A 19576-nucleotide genomic window follows, 5' to 3' on the forward strand; every position below is an offset into this window, starting at 1 on the left:
GATACCAACATCTACGGCCATTCGAGTTCCTTATATAAATGGCATAGCATTTACAAGTAACCTGCACACACACCCTCATATACTTTAAAACATCTCCAGATGACTTGTAACACCTAATACAATATTAATATTACACAAACAGTTGTTATTGCTTGGGAAATAATAACAAGCAAAAAAAGTTATGCACATGTTCAAGACAGACACTATTTCAATCCACCATTGGTTGAATGTAAGGCTGCAGAACCCTTGAACACGGAAGGCTAAAACAACCTTGTTGTACGGCTTCAGCGTCTACTGTCTGTGCTGTCACTTTACTCTCTCCACCCATGTCTCTTAGCATCCCACCCTCAGAAGAAAGAGAAGAAAGCTGCTAAACCCAAGTCGCTCTTCCTGTGCTCAGAGCGCCTCTGACTCTCGAATGTTCCTTGGCAGACAAATGACAGCAGGATTTCTGGTGGTCCCACACAGGGCAGATATTCCAGGAAAAATTATACAGGTCCCACCTGCAGAAGGCAGCCTCTGTCTTCCAGAGCACACAGAAAGAACAAAAGTGCAAGCACACAGGGAAGAAAAATTCAAGCATCAAACGGGCATGAGAATTTAACAAGTGCTTTACGTAACAGCTGGAAATGGGGACAGGGACTGTACTTTCTCTGCAGAATTCAAATCCCTTTCTGTCTCTCTCCTGTGTCTCCCTCTCTCTCTCTCCCTCCCTCCCTCCCTTCTTTCCTTCCTTTCTTTCTACAGCGTTTCTCTTTGGGACAGCAAAAAGAAATTGGTAAGTGACACTTGAAAGCAAAAGATTACTTTGTCACTAACTTCAAGAGAGGCCTGCGTCCCACTTCATCAAATACCTTTAAAAGGGAAGGAAGCCCAGCTAAGTGGATGTTTAGCTGGGATGTTTGGCTAGTCACCTGGCACTTCTGTAGGGCTCCACCCACAACCCTCTGAAATTCAGAAGGAATTTCCCGCAATGATAGGTCCTTGAATACTGGACTCTTGTGAGCCAGCCTCATGTGGATCACAAGGGGATGAGGGTCAGAACCAGGGTGAGGTCAGGAGGACAGCAAGGCAGCACGATGATGTTCAACAGAGGCAATCTATAGATTACTCTCACACACAATTAAGGGAGCTCAAAAAAACTTAGACATAAACCCCAAACACTAACACACATGAGGGAGGAAAACGATCTGTGTGTGACAGATGAGACAGTTAGGTTTCCCAAGAGAATGGAGCATAGGGCTGATTCTGTAATTGACAAATGTGTCTACTGTTCTTTCCAGTGGGGAGTTAGACTGGCAGTATCTAGACTCACTGGGTCACAAGGAATCCCTGAAACTCATCAGAGGCATCAGGGCAAGAAATTGAAAGAAACCTTCAAAATGGCCAGCATTTCAGAGCCCTGCTGCCTTTGCAGACCTGGTGCCAGATATTGTATCCATTCATTAAAGATGAGACAGATCTTTAAGCAAACATCACTTTGTTTCACAGTGGCTCTTCTAAGGGACTGCACAATTCCTTAAGAACAGGAGCAGAGCATATGCAACAGAACAATTCAACAAAACGTTGAAAGCAATCATCCAAGAGGCTCTGACCCCTGTGGGCAGAACAGAAAGTAGGGCTGGGGTTAGATGACGCCGAGTGTGTAAGTGGATGCACCCACGGGAAGATGGTGGCGGGCAGGCTTCTCACCATTTCTCTTCCTTGCCTCCTCCTTTGTCACTTTCTGCTGTGCCATTACATTCTGGGGTGAGCGTCTCCCTGAGCTGGGCTTCCCTGATTCGTTGCTGATGACAGAGCCATTCTCACTGGGCGACCTGCTGGAGTAACCATAGCAACAGGGAAGATGGTAAGTTTCAGCTAGAACAGCCACCTCTCAAGGTTATTTTATTTGCACAGTTTATGTCTGTAGCTTTTCGTTTTACTTCTACCAGCAAAGAAGAAATGATACATGAAAAGAAGAAAACCAAACCCACCCACGCCAACACATGGGTGAGGCAGCTGACTGCTGTTAAGTGCAAGTACGGAGCCGGGCTGGCTCTGCAGACAAGTTCAGTGAGCGCAGCCCAAAGGACCCTCTCAGTTTCATTAGCACCCAGTGACCATGGAAACAGGGCGACAGTGTTTGTGTAGCATGCCCTCTTTTCAACCTACGGCATGCTGGATGCTGAGTGTTTGAATCACAAGGGTCTCTTCATACATGGATAAGCCACGGTTCTCTTTCACTGTTCTCTTCACAGCATAGACCTTGCCTACTAAAGATTAAGTCACTCCACCATGGGGCCTTCACTCTGTCAATCGCACATAATACGCACACAGACACGTGAACACACACACACACACACACACTTTTTAAAAACTGTGGTAACAAGAAATCGCTTACACTGTGATGCAGTTTCAGCTCTTTGTTCCTTTAGGTCCTAAAGTTTAGGAGATATTTTTCGTGTGCCTCTTTGTGCCAGGTATCTAGGTCTAAAGACACTGACTCACTCCGTGCCATCTCAGAGCTCCATCAGCAGCACCTACTGTGTGCCTAGTGCCCCTCAAACTGGTGGTGAGTCAATAGGATGCGCCCTGATTTGGTGATGGTCGGTCTTACATCAGTAAGTAAGGTATGTGAAGATTATACAGGTGAAGCACGTTGTCCAGGGCACAACTGGGCAGTGGATCCCCCTCCAACCACACCCCAGAATACCCCCTTTGCTGTTCCTGACAGGGGCCCCAGATGAGGACACCCAGGACCAGACTCTTGACTTCTGCAGCTCTCTGAGAGATCTGCACTCTCTGGGACCTCAGTTCACACTAGCCTGGGGGTGGACTGAGCACAAAGACTGACCACCTGCCTGTCAGGAGGCTTCTCATTCAGTATCAGTTGTCCACATTTAGCAAATATCAGCCGAGCTCCCACAGTGGAAAGCAGCTTCTTAGGGGTGAGCTGTGAGTCCTTACAGATGCACCTTCCTGCTCCTTCCCTTCCTCTGGGAGCCTCGAGTTCTCAGCTCTGCACACAAGAGCACCTTACACCCACCAGCGGTGAAAGAGCTGTGATGTTCTAGGACAAAGCAGCTCATGCAAGAGCGTGCTAGGGAGCACTAGAGCTGAATTTTCGCACACAGAGTCTGTGAAATGATGACTCTTCATTCTTTGGATTCCTAAGGCACATTAGTATATCAAAGCTCTGTTTCTGTCATAGATTCCTTTTGTTTCAGTAAATCTAGCATTTTATGATTTAGGTGGCCATAAATCTCTTTTACCATTAAAACTTTTAAAATATCCTATAAAACTAGTAGTCTATAAATATATATTATTTATTCAACCAATGACTATCTGATTGCTGACTGGGGGATGTAGGAATACACACACAGAGAAGGCATACACCCCTGGGTTAGAATCTCCTGGTTAATAGCACCTACTCTTCCAGCTGACTTTATTGGAATAAAAGGCTTTCATTTAGTTCTTGGGGGAAAAGAAAAGAAAGAAAAAGGCTTTATGTAACCCATTTTACAATTGCAAATTACTTAATTACTTTTGTAGCATTTTAATACCCTCTCATTTGATCCTGAAACAATTTTCTGACTGCTCCTCTCACTCCAAGAAAAAGTGTCAGTGAGCAAATTTCTACAGAGAAAACCCAACTCTGCTCTTACATTAGCTTGTAGAGTTCTGTTTACATAGCCATCAACTCCAAACTCATCAAAGCCAGAGACTGAGACAGTATGCGTGTGTGTGTGTGTGTGTGTGTGTGTGTGTGTGTGTGTGTGTGTGTCTGTACTTACATCACAGTAAAGTATTTTTGAAAGTAAAAACATGCCACATGTGAGAACACAGTTTTAGTCTATTGAACTTGATGGTTCTCATCCTGAGGCTAGAAGTAGAGAGAGAGCCTGGAAGGAGAGTCTCTGAGGTAGAGGCTAATCAGATAGTGAACAGTTAGAGCCTCTCACTAAGTTCCCTTTGCAAATGACCATCCCTAGGAGGTTGATTCTCCACCCTGGCCCATCACATTTGAACACAGACTGACACAAGAGCATCCCCAAGACTTTAGACCTTAGATCTTAGACTACAACATCCGTCAGATTGTTTGGGAGTGACTGAATATTCAGATTTGTTTTAAAATCATTTTTTTAAAAATGGAAGCATGTTAGTAACTATCAAATAGTTGGTTTCTCTTATTTTCATTTACAAAACTTTTAGGTCATGTAACAGACCCATCTTGCCCCGGGGTGCTGTAGTCCATATCTAGATGAAACGAGGAAACTGATACAGAAAATGGAAAAACTAGAAGCATGATTTGTGATGGGTTTGCCCTTGGACTTGGCATTTAAGATCCTCCCTACTGACCTGAGACTCCCTTGGTTAGCTAGAATTTAAACGCAGATGAGGTTTCTCCCACAGTCTAGGCAATGAGACAGCTGGCCCCTATAACATTACATTTTTATGATGAAATAACGAAGCAAATGTGGAAACCTCACAGCAGTATAGATGTTTTCTTTCTTTGTTATTTCACAAGCTAATATCTCTTAATAAAAATTTGGAGTAAATAATTGAACTTAGCAAGAGGCAGCTCCTTGCTAATCTAAGAAGAAAAGCTTGTTCTAATGCCATTTTTAAAAACTAATCTTTACACAATGTACTCAACTCACACAGGTGGAAAAGAATTTTTATTCTTCCTGGAAGTGCTATGTTAATATCCTAATTCTATCTCTTTTCAATGTCTTCTAGATAAGCAATGAAGAAGTTGTCAATATGCCTTTATTATATCTGGCCAAGATCATGATGAGAACGACTGCTACAGAGAAAACTATTTGCAAGCCACGTCAGACCGATCACCTGTTGCTTCTCTGTGCGTCTCATGCTCAGGCTCTTCCCCGCCGCAGAAACCATTGCAATAATGGTCCCAGTTTGTTTGTATCTCTGTAACTGAGCTCTGGGGAATTCTTCTCTCACACTTTCTCTGAACTTGACCATGTGACAGAGCTGGGCACAAGCAGAGAGTTGGGAAATGCTTGCATCTGGGGGCTGGTTTTTCTTGTTGCCCTTGGAACCAGCCCTACTGGAGGATGAGAGGCCAAATGGCAAGAGGTCTCTGTGACATGGGCCACCCCATACAAGGGTGACAGCGAGACAGCCTGTCTAAAATAGCACTATGCTCCCTCTTCCATCTCTTTGTCCTGTTACTATGTTTTTATTTTCTTCTTTGTACTCTTTACCACTTGTCCCAGAAATAAATAGACCTTATCTGTTTCATTATCTATTATCTATTTCTCCCTACCAAATTATAAACTCCCTGAAAACAAAACCACTGTCTCACTCACTGAGAAATCTCCAGAGTCTGGCAAATAGCAAAGTACAGTAATTCATATCTGTTAGATACAGAGAGGCAAAAAAGGAATGACACAGGAAAGATGTGGCTTTGCCAATCCCAATAGGCAAAGTAGGAGGAGTGTGTGAGGGATGTTGGTTCTGCCAGCCAACAGGACCTACCATGGGGCTCATTACCTCTTTACAAGGCTACTGAGAAGTGCTTGTAATGAGTCTCTAACCTAAATTCCCTCATCTATCATCCATATCAACTCCCCAAACAACTTCCAATGGCTTCTCACTGCCTAGAGAGGAAAGGTCTCCTTAGCCTGGTGGTCAAAACAGTGTACAGTTTTAACCCTCTTCTCGTTTCATCCTTCACTACATCCCAATCACTGTGAACTCTAAACTCTGGGGACACTCATTGTCCTCTTTGCTCCCCGCTCTTTCAGATGGACACCTTTACCTCTTCCTCCTACTCAGACTCCCCACACACACACACCTGCCCTTCAAGGCTTGGCTAAAACAACCTGCTCCAATGTCCCCCTGGGCAGCATTAACTCCCACACCTCTCTCGCGGCAGCACTTAGATCCCACCCGGGCATGCACACACTGTCACACTTGCTATTCCATTATTTATGTCTCTGCCTCCTCCATCACAAGATCCTTGGGTCAGCAATCAATCTCCCACATTTTTATAGTCCACCTAATGCCCACCACAGTGCTCTGTTCATGGTAAAATTGCAATAAATGGTTTTGACTGGAATAAGGAATTCTATTTTGAAACTGCCAGATAAACTCCAACTATCCTGAATGAAAGGCACAACTTTAACAGACATTAAAAACCAAAATGTGGAACATTTTTTCATATATTTACTTGCTGCTTTTACTTCTTTGTCTGAGAAATGTCTGTTCATTTCGGATGCCCATTTTTGAATTGGGTCTTTATATTTGGGGGGGGCTGATTGTTTTGAGTTCTTTATATATTTTTGATAATAGTCCTTTGTCTGAGGAACAGCTGGTAAACATTTTTTCCCACACTGTAGATTGTCTCTTAGTTCTGCTGATGGTTTCTTTGGCAGTACAGAAGCTTTTTAGTAAGATGAGATCCCAGTTGTTGATTCTATCTGCTAGTTCCCGTGCTACTGAGGATTTGTTCATAAAGTCTTTTCCTATGCCAATGTCTTCCAGAGTTCTGCCTAACTTACCTTCCAGCAAGTTTAATGTTTCTGTTTTAATATTTAGATCTTTAATCCATTTGGATTTTAATTTAGTGCATGGTGAAAGATAAGGGTCTAATTTTAATCTGTGGCAGGTTGACATCCAGTTTTTCCAACACCATTTATTAAAGAGGCTATCTTTCCTCCACTGAGGATGGTCAGCTCCTTTGTCAAAGATGAGGTAGCTGAGTACATCTGGGTTTGTTTTTGTGTCTTCCAGTCTGTTCCACTGATCCTCAGGCCTATTTCTTTGCCAGTACCATGCCGTTTTTATCACAGTGGCTTTGTAGTATAGTTTCAAATTGGGAATTGTTATACCTGGTGCCATGTGTCTGTTGCCTAAAATGGCTTTTGCTATTCTAGGTCTACTATGGTTCCAAATGAATTTTTGGATTCTTTTTTCTAGTTCTGTGAAATATAGTGTTGGAATTTCAATTGGCATTGCATTGAATGTATATAGAAGTTTTGGTAGTATGAAAAAAAAATGTTCCACATCACTGATCATTCGAGGGATGCAGATGAAAACAACACTGAGATTCCACCTCACCCCACAAAGAATGGCTGCTATCAAGAAATCACACAATAACAAATGTTGGCGGGGTTGTGGGGAGAAAGGAACCCTTCTCCATTGTTGGTGGGAGTGCAGACTAGTGCAACCACTATGGAAATCAATATGGAGATACCTCAAAGAGCTTGGACTGGAGGTTCCATTTGACCCAGCCATCCCTCTGCTGGGTATCTTTCCAAAAGAACTAAAAGAATCATATCACAGAGAAGTATGCGCACCCATGTTTATAGTGGCACAATTTGTAATAGCTAAATCTTGGAAACAGCCCATTTGCCCATCCGTTGGAAACTGGATAAAGAAGATGTGGTTTTTCTATAAAATGGAATATTACTCAGCCATAAAGAACGAGAAAATAGATTCATTCATAGGAAAATGGATACATATTGAAGATATACTCCTAAGTGAAATAAATAAGTCACACATGTGTAAATACCGAATAGTTTCTCTGGTGTGAATAATCTGCAATAATACATAAGATCCTAATAAGATTACTGACATTTAGAAATGGGACGAAAGAAGCTAAAGATGTAGGGAAGGTGAGATGGGTAGGGGAAGGGTAATAAGGGAAAAGAAAAAAATGTGAGATAATGAAAAGATGGAAATAAAGTGTTTGTAGATGGGGAGGGGAGGAGGGGGTGAAGGGAGGGCAGGGACAAGGGGAAAAAATGAGAATCAAGACTTGTTATGTAGAGGTACAAGATCCCAACAATGAATGTAACTGTACTGTATCCCTAAAATGTACCAATAAACTCAATTAAAGCTGAAAAAAAAAACCTAAATGTGACATCAGAGCCAAATTTACTAGCATAAATAAAGGAGCTACATTTTTTCAGCAGAGGCTCGTCAGTGACATAAAGCCTCACAAAGGGTGGCCCACAGGAAGCAGGGATCGTGACTCTCGTCATTCATGAAGTCGCCTTTTCAGGATTCAAAAATGAGCATGAAGGGGACTTTTTTCTTTTTCTTTTCTTTTCTTTTGTTGGGGGGATACTAGTGATCGAACTCATAACCTTGTGCTTGCAAGGCAGGCGGCAGAACTACTGAACTAAATCCCTGGCCCATGAAGGGGACTCTTTAAAGGGAACTGGGTAACCCACTTGAGGCCAAAGCTGCTCCCACCATCGATGGTTGCTCTTGCTGACAAGGAAAGGCAGAAGCTGGCCGCTGCTTACCTCTTTCTGGTTTCAGTGGATTTGGCCGTCTTGATGGTGCTCCCGTCCTGAGCGATGTCCCTCTCCTGAGGAGCATCTCTAACTGGCAGGGGAAGGACCACGGTCTCCTGAGTCACAGGAATGACTTCCTCATCTGCCCCTTGCTGGCCCAGGTGCTGCTTGGCATAGTCAAAGCCTTGCACAGGCTGCAAAGATGAAACAGATTCACAGTTATCTTTCTAGAGAAATGTCTCCCGTGATGGCTCGAAGAGAAGACGGGAAGCAAAACACATGGGACAGGAGTAGACAGCTTTCTGATGAGCAAGAGTGAACTCGAATATGCATCATGATTCTGTCTTGCAAAATCAGAACCTGTGTTAATTCCACTGAGGTAGTGAATCCTATAGATAAAACTCACTCAGAAAAACAGAATATAAACAAGATACAAATAAGTGTGTGGGAATCAGTTGTTTTCCTGGACTGCTAATCAGAAACAACTGCTAGTTGACACATTAGTTAAGATATAACAGTCCCTACATCATTCATTCCCTGCCTGGAAATACTTGATTGCTCTTGAATTCTACTTACTTATAGCTTTATGTGTAATAACACTTGTGTAACTTTGCCAAATCACTTGAATTCTGAACATCAATTTTCCTCATCTGAGAAATGAAGATACTCTTATCTGCTTTACCTCTGATACCTTGGATGATTAAAGTGGATGGCAGATCTGAAAAGAGGGAAATATGTTACCACAGGTGAAGCAACACAAGCACTGAGAGTGACAGAATTTGGAGAATCTCTCTTTCTTCCAGACTTCTCTCTTAAACAGGCTGGCTCTTCTATACTTCATTCCTGGGGAGTTAGCAAGGCTTTTATTGCATGGTGTCTGAAATCCCAAGTGAACAAGGCACTTGAGAGCTAAATCCAAGAGACTATTTACTAGTGCGGTAGTAAAGAACCAAGAAGCAAGTTTAAACAGTTCCTGGGGGTATCTCTATTCTGCTTCACAGCCCAAAGCAGAACAATACAGATGTGAGGCAGGAAGTGCGGTGTTAAAAGCAGCAGGTCTGAAAGCAGATCGCCTGGCTTCCAACCCTGACTCTACCACTTACTAGCTGTGTGATCTCGGATAAGTGACTACATTCTCTGGCATCAGTTTCTTCATAATAATAATGTGAACAGACAAATGCTTATGTCTGTGAAAGGAATTCTTGGCCACACTCAAGATGATGCTATGAGGACTAGGGAATCCAAGTTTAGCATTCAGTGAAGTGCCTGGCGCATAGTAGGTGCTTAATCAGTATAGGTTATGACTGTTTACCTCTCTATTAAATCACAGTCCAGATGAGGTGGACATTGGTGATTCTCTTCAAGAAAATCTGGATGAAATTCCACCTCTCTCATTCAAGTCTACCAGAACCTGATATGATCAGAAGCTCCTCCTTCAGCACTCACTCGGCTGAGTCGGGATTCTCCAGCTAGACTTAACAATCCACCTGTTACCACTGTAGCCCAACCTGTCAAATATACTGTGTCCCAGTGCAGGATACAGTTTTATTGCTAAATCCAGCAAAGCTTTTTTACTTGCCTGTAGCTTTGCTGTGAATGGCTCCTCCTAATTCCCTGGGAAACTCACTTTAAGAAGTGTAGCCACCTCCCCTTCTTTGAGGTACACACTCTAACCTGGGGTTGAATTTCTGAAACAGTGTTTGCTAAGGGGAGATGGTGTCTCTTCTTTTCCCTTCCCTTCCTTGGTGCTACATAAACCAGAAAGGAGACTTTGATGCCTTTGTGATGTCCCTAGAACACTGAATTGTACTGCTCTTCTCATAACCAAATGGTTACCAAATAGATTCAATTTCTGGAATGTTCTAGAAGTTTCTTGTTTTCTCCCAGTCCATGGTTCACAGTCTCCTGCCTCTGTCTTACTGCTTTTATTCAGCTCCTTTCCAGGACCACCCTGGAGAAGCATCCAAGATTATCTCCTTTAAAATGCGTCTTGTCATACCACACTCCCTCATAAAAAGTGTTTCATGATGGCCAGGGATTCAGCTCAGTGGTGCCTCTGCTAGCCTTGCAAGTAAGGTCCTGAATTTGATCCCTGGTACCAAAAAAAAAAAAAAAAAAAAAAAAAAAAAAAAAAAAAAAAAAAAAAAAAAAAAAAAAAAAAAAAAAAAAAAAGTGTTTCATGGCACCCAAACTCTTTGGCAAGGCATCCAAGGTCCTTCATGTTTTGGCTGAACCTATCTTCCCAGCCTCATCTCCTGTTGGTTTCTTTTCTGCTTCACACCCAAACCCCCTATTGTCCTCCTCAATTGTGTTCCAACAACAATGGCTTGGGTTGGGGACTCTGTTGATACTGAAGACATAAAGATGAGTAGTAAGTTGTGTTTCACCTTCAAGGATCTGTTTCAGCCTGATTCAACATTATTGGTATAACTGCAAACACATTAATAAATTAGGTCGCTGGATCCTCACTAGAGTTCAAAAAGGTAAGTGTTATTATGAGTCTCCTTTTTATAGATGAAGAAACTGAGGTATAGAGGAGATCACACAACTGGTTTATGATGGAGCCAGTGCCAGGACACCTTACCACCATTTGAGGATTCATCCCACGGCCCGCTCCTTCCCTGCCATGGTCACCATTTGGTTGGTTGGTCAGGCATTTCATACTATACAAAGCCTGGCTCCTGTGCTGAGACTCCTGGCTAGTTCATGAGGAACTAAAAGCCTCCAACAGTGAAGGCTTCCTAAGACAAGGATGAGCTGGCTATATCTTCCCTCTATTCCCATTCTCTCTGGATTTGATTGTTTGTTTACTCTTCACACTGGGTTGAGGTTGTGCACTGGACACCTCAGGTGACAGAGTGAATGATGGGTGTGTGGAAAGAAGATATTAAGGAATGTCAGAAGAGGTAGCCATTGTTGTTAGGTTAATCCTAAGAATCACTGTATATATATGTCTGGTAGTAACAGCACACAAAACCCTGACACCTCACTTCATCCTCATAACAGACCCATAAAGTAAGCAGGGCAAACATCACCATCTTTATTTTCAAGAATAAAAGAACTGAAGAGGTTCAGTGATTTGTCCAATATCACACAGATAAAAGGTGAAACAATGAAGACTAATTCCTCACTCTCTTGATTCCTAGGGTAATGTCCTTTTAACCTTCAACTTGAAAATTACCTAAGATTAATTAACTGTCAAGTGGATACACACTGGTGACTCTATATGCAGTTACTTCAATGGGTATTATAAAATTATTAAATTAAAATGAACAATAATTTCAAAGTTAGACATATTATATAACACTTTATAAGGAAAAAAATACATGTAACACTACAAGCTAATTCTCATGTAATATTTATTTTGTACCAAGCATAGCAGGTGGCAGTTTATATACACTCACTTAACCCTTACAAGAACCTATATCCATTACCATCCCCATATCATAGATGAGAAAACTAAGGCACACAGAGGTGAAGTAACTTTCCTAGGATCACACAGGTTGTATGTGAGGAACAGGAAATGGGTGGCTGTTCTTAGGGAGATGAATGTCCTGTTCCGAGCAGATGTTTATGCCAACCAAGCTGTCCTACACCTAGTTATGGCCCTGACTACTTTCTCCTAAGGAAACTGAGGCATCATGTTCTCTTTAATTATACAAAGGGAAAAACTAGGGGGAAACGCTATCAGTCCAGTGACAAAGAGTAAAACAAAGTGAACTATGAAGAATATAACAAAAAACACAGTGCTCAGCCCATTGCATTTATCAGCTTCAGCGTTCTACCAGCAGCAGCCCAGCTGACAACAATGGTAATGGGTTTGTCTATACACCTGGTCTCTGATGATAGGTGCAGGATCCACGCCCTGGCCTCAGCTCCTGGGTAAGCCATAGTTACCTCCTCTGCTTAGAGCGTTAAATTTATCACGGAGTCTCAGTGGGGTCCCCAGGACTTCCTCTGGTGCTGTAGCCTGCATTCTAATGATGCAGTGATGTCCCCAGGGCCATCTGCCTACTCTGTGGATTGGTGGCAAAAGCTAACTTTTTCATTCTGTCTTTTTCCTCGGCATGCATTGAATTCCAATCACACACACAGTCGTGAGAAATGATGCAGTGACTTTCTCCTCTCTCAGCCACTGCAGTGTCTCAGGCTTGCAACAGCAAGGCTGCAGCAGGACATAGCCAGTTCCATGACTTTACTGGCTTCCCGTGATGAAAGGGCTTTGAATAGCAAAGTGCCTTACCCAGCCTCATGGAGTAGAAGACAACCAGCAACCCTGCATATGAGTGATTGCAATTAGCTCTTGGGACATCAATTTGCTTGATTTATAACATCAGCCAGATATCTCAAGAAGCACAATGTATAGGGTAGGCACAGAACTGGAGCTATGGAAATCACAAACACTTCATCTAATCTGGCTCCAGAGAACTTTCAATTCTGAAGATATGCTATAATCTTGTGTTGCTCAACTCATCTTGGCAGAGTAAGACCTTAGTTTAATCTGTAACACAGAGATGCCACATCCAACCTGAGCATGGCAGGCTCTCATTCCTGGACTGCAATTACATTCTGGTAATTACTTGTGATGTCTGAAAGGCTGAGGTTATCACCAAACTAAGTGAGCTGTTCCTTCTTGGGACAGTTTCCTTTTTCACTGCTTGGCAAGTCCTGCTGTGTCTGAGAAGCAGGTGCCTTCGCATCCACAAAAGCAGAAGGGCATTCTCTGGAATTTGGATTTTCAACAGACAGAATGTCTAATCAAGCCATGGCTTCCCAACAGGTGTATGGGTTTCATAAACAAAAGCAATCCTTTGATTTATTTTGCTCATGAGAGGTGTGATGGTGCACAAGGAACAAAGGGACAAAGACAATCTCCACGTCCCAAGCGTATGAAGTGTGACGGTAATTTGCTGCTTCATTTCTACAAAGGTAGATGAAGATCAGAGGTTTACCGCTTGAAGAGGATCCCTCCTCCCAAATCCCAGGGTTCAGTGAAGCAAGAACACAAAAACTCAGATGTAGGTCTCTTTTAGTTGTGTAACTAGGAAAATCCTAAGTTTTCTCTCTCTCTCTGGTTTCTTGGCAGTTAGATGAGGATTTAAAAAAAAACAAAAACAAAACTTGCCCTGACGTGACCTACCTCACAGGGCTGCTGTAAGGAACAAATGAGGTGACAGATTTAGAAGAGCCCAGCAAATTGTAAGGCATTATTTAAACACCGAGTATGATAGTATGGATATTTCTCTTGGGGAATATCACAAAGGTGGCTTTTTGACTGTAAAATTAGCCTTCAGAGTTTCCTTGGTCCACAGCCCTGCCAGTTACCAGAGGTGGATGGGTTAGAGATGTGCAGGAATCAGAGGGAGAATGGAGCTCAAATTGGGTTTCAGGAGGGCTATGGATCTGTCTTTCGGCAGCCACCTTGCTCTGGCCCTGTATCTTGTCCATCATGGCAGCCACTGAAGATAAGTCACTCCAGGTAGAACACAGAACATTTGGGAGCTGACGTGCCCAAAGGAGGCCTGCATTAGAAGCCGAGGCCTTATCATAGGTTGAGCTGCCACAACATAGATAGGCTTATAAAAAACACATAGCTCTGGAGTCTGGACATCCAAGATCAAGGTGCCAGTGTGGTGGGGCTCTGGTGAAGGCATGTTATGGCTTAGATCTAAGAAGTTTCCCAAAAGTCTCATGTGTTCAGCGGTAAGACTTGTAGAAAATGGATCATGGGGATGCTACACTCATCATTAGATTAATCCATCGAAGAGTTCACAGCTGAATTCGATGCTAAGCAGTAGGATCCAGTCTGAAGAGTCTGGTCACGGTGGGGTGTGACCTGGAAGTGTAGACCTCCCTCCCAGGCTTCTCCTTTCTCTCTTTTCTTCCTGGCCACCATGACACGAGCAGGTCATTCCCTGCCATCCTGTTTCTGCCTTACAGCCACCAGCCATGGACTGGAGCTCTGAGCTGAAATACTTTTCCTCCTCTAAGCTGCAGGTGTTGGGTATTGTGTCCAGTGACAGGAATGAGACTAAGAGAGGGCCCTCTGCCCAGCTGCAGACTGCCTACTTTTCTTGGAGATACCAAGAGAACTGTCCAGTTCTTATTTACCAAGCGCACTAATCTCACTCCCAAGGGCTCCACCCTTATGAACTAATCAGCTCTCAAAGACCTACCTCCTAATGCCATCATTTGGCGGATTAGAATTTCAGCACATGAATTTGGAGAGCACACACATTTGGGCCACGGCAGACCTGGTTCTACCATTACTTCTGCTACTTACAAACCACATGACCTCAAAGGAGTTACTTTCCATGTGTAAAAGGAGGAAATCCAATCAAATCAGCCCTAAGATCCTTTCGGTTCTTTCTGGGTCCTAGTTTTCTGTGCCTCACTTTCTTCATCTGTGACAGAATGGTCCTTCCTCAAAAGGGTGCTATGAGGATTAAAGAGTGAACTGCCTGGGAGCATATGTGGCAAAGAGTGAGCATCACATAAGCATTAGTTATCATGTTCGGGTCATGAAACAGAGGGTCTCCTTGGAAAGAGGCCTTGTCTGAAGACTCCTATGCTGGCTCTGAAGCCCAGCAGGAAAGGCCTGCAGGCCTGAGTTCCTACCCCGACCCTGCACTCCCACATACCTTCGCTCTCTGCGGCAGGTTTATCATAGTGTCTGGCTTGAAGTCATTCTTGTTCTTTCTGCAGAGCACGGCAGTGATGATGATGATGATGACTGTGACCACGGCGATGGGCGCCAGGACCGCGGCAATGATCCACAGATTGTTGGGTGGGTTCTTCACCACGGCTGTGGGAAGGAACCAGCAGGAAGTGTGTTACCTGGAGCACTAGGGAGAGGGAAGCAACCCGGACATAAATCTTCCTACCCCAAACCCAAGTCATGAGCTAGACGGGTGGAAGTGGAGGTTAAGAGGATTCAAGGTCAGAAAGCCTCTGCCTCAACAGCAAGTGACCTTGGACAAGCTACTTGAGCTCTCTGAGTCTCAGTTGCTTCTTCTATAAAATAGGAGTATTACTTTGTAATGTTTTAGTGTAGTTCTATAAAAATATCCTCCACTCGTACTAAGAGGAGGAAAATGGATTCTATCAATTTTTCTCACTGACAATACGAAGACTCTATAATGGTTCCTAATAAGGTCTTGCACATAATAGGTGTTCAATTAAAAATCAAAGGCATGCGTACATGAACTATCACTATTCCTGTTACAATTTGGTTTCCCATACAGATTTTCTAATAGAACAGACTATCAACAAATTAGAAATCCCATCTGTGCAGTTGTCCTAGTCCATATTTAAATTAATATACTCACAATCTAGTCTACGTATCAATATCGTGTGAGTCTGGTTAGCATAGTTCAGTCTTCCCAATCCCAGTGAACTCAGGGATCACCTCTGGACATGGCTTTGTGCTTTTAGATCATGTGCCAATGAGTACTTTGGGTTTGAATGACTTCAGCTGACCTAATTTAACATTGTTGTGACCACCAAATGAACTTATTAATGTACACAAGATAAATCTATTCTATCCCCCATTTAAACAGAGGTGATAGAAGCTTATGTACTGTATCATGAAGAAAGGCATCCTCCAAAATGATAAAAATGAACCTCGCAAAGGACTTAGACTTAAGAATATAAAGACTCTATTGTTAAGTGCCATGTGGAGAGATTGTCCTCTCTGACTTCAGGCCCCTCCTGACTTCAACTGGTCCCTTGGTAGCCAAGATCTGCCTGTCATCTGGCTGCCCTTGGCCTCAGAATATTATTAGTACAAAAGAATTTCTATTCCCACAGCTTTTATCAACCGGTGATTAATCACATTATTAACTTCTGAAAACAACCCACAGATAATGTGCTTTTGTTGACATTACGCTTAATTGCTAATGCTTTTAGTAATTCAGAATTTATATGTGAGTCTTGTATTTGTGTCATTAGCATTTTTCAAAGCTTAGAGCTTCTGTGTCGCATGCCTCCTTGGCTAGACTGTCCTATGGTGATGGATAAAAATGTATAGAGTCTCAGTGTATATCTCAGGTGAATGCATATGTCTGATTTTCTCATTAACCAGAACGAAGTATTTATGTGCTCTGCCTTTTCTCAGTCCCATTGTTTTGGTGGATGTGTTTTTTCTAGGCGCAGTATGTAAAGTCCTTTCACCTCTATTAAAAGGTAAGAGAATAGATTTATCTTCTGTACATTAAAAAAGTCATTTAATGGTCAAAATGATGTTAAAGTTAGGTCAACTGAAGTCATCCAAACCCAATATATTCACTGGCGCCTCATCTAAAAGTACAAAGTCATGTAAACGGTAAAAAAGGCACAATTGGCTATTTAAATCATAAGAGTTTGAGTGGAAGACAGAAAGGAAAGGAAGACAATATGCTCTCAGCACTTCTGCATTAGGTCCAGCGCCAGTCCTTTGCCAGCGTGCTAATGTCATCCCAATTCACAGTGGACACAATTGAGCCTCAGTCTCACTGGACATTTTTTTTTTTTTAAAAATCATTTCTCTGGAACAAAGTTCTATGTCATTTCCGAGGTTGCACACATGAATGGAAGTGTGAGTTTACACATGCACACAGGAGGATTTGTTGTGGGGGGGGAGAAGTCGGAGGTCCAAATGATCCCAACAGAGAATAAATTATTCTCCTGTGGAATAAACGCTGAAAGGAGGAGGAACCTGCTCAAGAATGCTTCTGGCTTCTTTTTTTTTGGACGGCACCTATTAGGTCCCAAACATGAGTCCACAGCTGGAGGAAGTGAACACCAGGGAGAAAGGGCCCAGGGCCCAGCAGCTGTCAAGTGCTCGGTCCACATTCTTCTCCTGCCCAAGTCCTCTGGTAGCTTTTGTGCCCCTTGGACATGAGGCTCAGTGATCGTCGCCCTCATCTGTGTCTGTGACATCCTACCACTGCCTACTCGGTCATCTCCCTGCTGGGTCTCAAACAGTCCTCTGCCTGGAATCTGCAGGGACCATTTCCTTCCTTCCTCCCCTCAGCCGGTTACTTCCTCACTGATCCTCTTGTTGACACCCACCCACACCCACACCCCATCGAAAACTGCGACCACTGCCTCCTCAAAGTTCCCTGGCCCTTCCCTGCCCAGTTTCCCCATGGGGCTCACTAGCATCTAATACATCGCTTATTTCATTTTGTGAATCTGCCCTACGTGGAATGTTAGGACTGTGAGGGCAGGGACTTCTTTGTCAGTTCAATTCATTGCTGTCTCTCTAGCACGGAGGGCGGTGCACGGCACACAGTAGGTACCTAGTGAATATTTGTTCAAGAAACAAACAAGAGTGAATTTTTTCACCAAAAATTACTCCACAACTTCAAGTAGCATTTTTGGAAGTGAATGTCACACTACTTCCCAACTGTGATCCTCTTCTCAGCCAAACTCTTCCTGGAAATGGTTCCTTTGACAGTCGCAGCCAACTTTCACCTTACCAATCCCATGGGTATCCAACCATCTCTATCTCTGCCTCTCCAAAAGCAGTTCACTTCCCTCTGCAAAAGCCTCTTTCTTCCTTGCTCTCTGAGCCCCACTCTTTCCTGGCTTTCCTCTTATACCTTGCAGTTCCCTCTCAGTATCCCCTGCTGGCTTTCACTCTTCTGCAGGTGGATCCAGGCCCTAATTCCACCCTTTGCTCTCTAGCAAGACTCCTCTCTTATCCATTCCCTCAGCTCTAAGCATTATCAATGCACCAATGACCTCCATGTCCACTTCTCCCTGAGCTCCAGTGATGCCTCACAGATATCTTAAATCTAACACATCAAAAACCAGAGTCAGTTCCATCTCCTCATTCCCTTTCCAGCCTCAGGAAGCCTCTTTGTGCCTCATCTTCTACATCTCAAGAAATGGCACCACAAACTGTGCACAAGCCAATACCTAGAAGTCACCCTTGGTTCCTCCACCCACTACGTTCCTCCTCCTGCTATACACAGAATCCACTATGTTGTCCTCAACTCCATCCACCCAAATATCTGGAATCCAAGTGCTTTCTTCCTCCAGTGCCTTCACCTCTCTCCTGGCACCTAAAGTGCTTTTCGCTCCTGTCCTCTACAATAAGAGGGAGGGAGAGAGAGAGGGAGGGAGGGATTCTAGGGAATCCACTGAGAGAGGTTGCAACAAAAGAAAAGAAACAAGTAGCTAACAGAGATCAGAGATGAAGACAAGAGTCCACAAGGAGAGCAGGGGAGACATGCAGAGGGAGGGAATCTGAGTTCAAAGTGTCATTTCAGAAACAAGTCTTCAGAGAGTGGCCAGCATCATTCCTAGGCAAAGGTTATCTGTGAGGAAATGCTGGCCAAGCAGGACAGCGCTGGTCAGGATCATCAGCCTGAAAGCAAATCTGTCCCTGATGAAGGTAAGAGAGGGGGAAGAGAAGAAAACAATGAGCCAGGTGCAGACACCAGCCTGCTGCTCCTTGAACAGCATGGACATCAACTAGGAAATGCAGGAGAGGTGACCTTCCACGGTCTTCCATGCTTGGTATTTTGCCAGAGACTAACATTTTGCCACACACAACCTCACGCCTTCTCTGCTTTCTTTACAGCCTTTGTTTGGCTTCCCAGTGCCTGGGACACCATGCAGCTTCCTCACTGGTTCTGCCACTTCCTGTCTCCTCCCATCCTGGACACAATTAACCTTCCTGAACTTCCCGTGATACTGTTTTGCTCAGAAATCTTTAGTAGCTCCCCATAGCTCAAAATACAAGGGCCGATAAAAAAATACAGCGTGTTTAAATTTTTAAAAGTTATTGCAGTAAAAGACACATTGCCATTAATCTCCCTCAAAATATTGCCCCTCACTTTGAACCCACTTATCCCATTATTTTTGTCACTTTCTGAAGCAGTTCTCGAAGTCCTTTTTCATGAGTGTCTTTATGAGATGTGTTGAGTACCAGTCAACAGAAAGGCAGGCTCATAGAAATATTACAAGGCGTCCTCATCTTCATTTACCGGATCTGGCCCCATGTGCTTCTGGCTCTTGCTCAAAGTCAAAGTGACTATAAAAGGTAAACACTTTGAATTGATTTAGGACATCGAGGTAGCCACAACCGCACAACTAAAGACATTTATGAAAGTGGACTTCCAGCACTATAGGAAAGAAGTGGCAAGAATGACGGGTCCGATTTGAAGTGAGGGGAGTATCTTTCATACTGTACTAGTTTTCAGAAATTTAAACATGAGCCACAGTTTTGATCACCCTCATACAATACACCATTTCCTTCTCCTGCCATTCAAGAATTGAGTCTCCTGGTCAATACGTTTCTCTAATTCTGTCAATGCCTCCACCGGTTTGTTCAT

General features: G+C 43.4%; 1 protein-coding gene across 1 annotated transcript in view; it reads right to left on the reverse strand.

Moving 5' to 3' along the window:
- The window catches only part of Kiaa1549l (KIAA1549 like), a 279081-nt gene that overhangs the window by 65128 nt on the left and 194377 nt on the right, over positions 1-19576 (reverse strand). Inside the window, exons 11-13 of the mRNA XM_033756488.1 lie at positions 14894-15057; positions 8262-8446; positions 1693-1817 (exon numbers count right to left, since the gene is read on the reverse strand). Of these exons, the coding sequence (XP_033612379.1) occupies positions 1693-1817; positions 8262-8446; positions 14894-15057 (474 nt within the window). The remainder of the gene's footprint in view (positions 1-1692; positions 1818-8261; positions 8447-14893; positions 15058-19576) is intronic.

The sequence above is a fragment of the Fukomys damarensis genome, unplaced genomic scaffold, assembly GCF_012274545.1.
Source record: "Fukomys damarensis isolate Sample0158 unplaced genomic scaffold, DMR_v1.0_HiC HiC_scaffold_27, whole genome shotgun sequence".
NCBI lineage: Eukaryota > Metazoa > Chordata > Mammalia > Rodentia > Bathyergidae > Fukomys > Fukomys damarensis.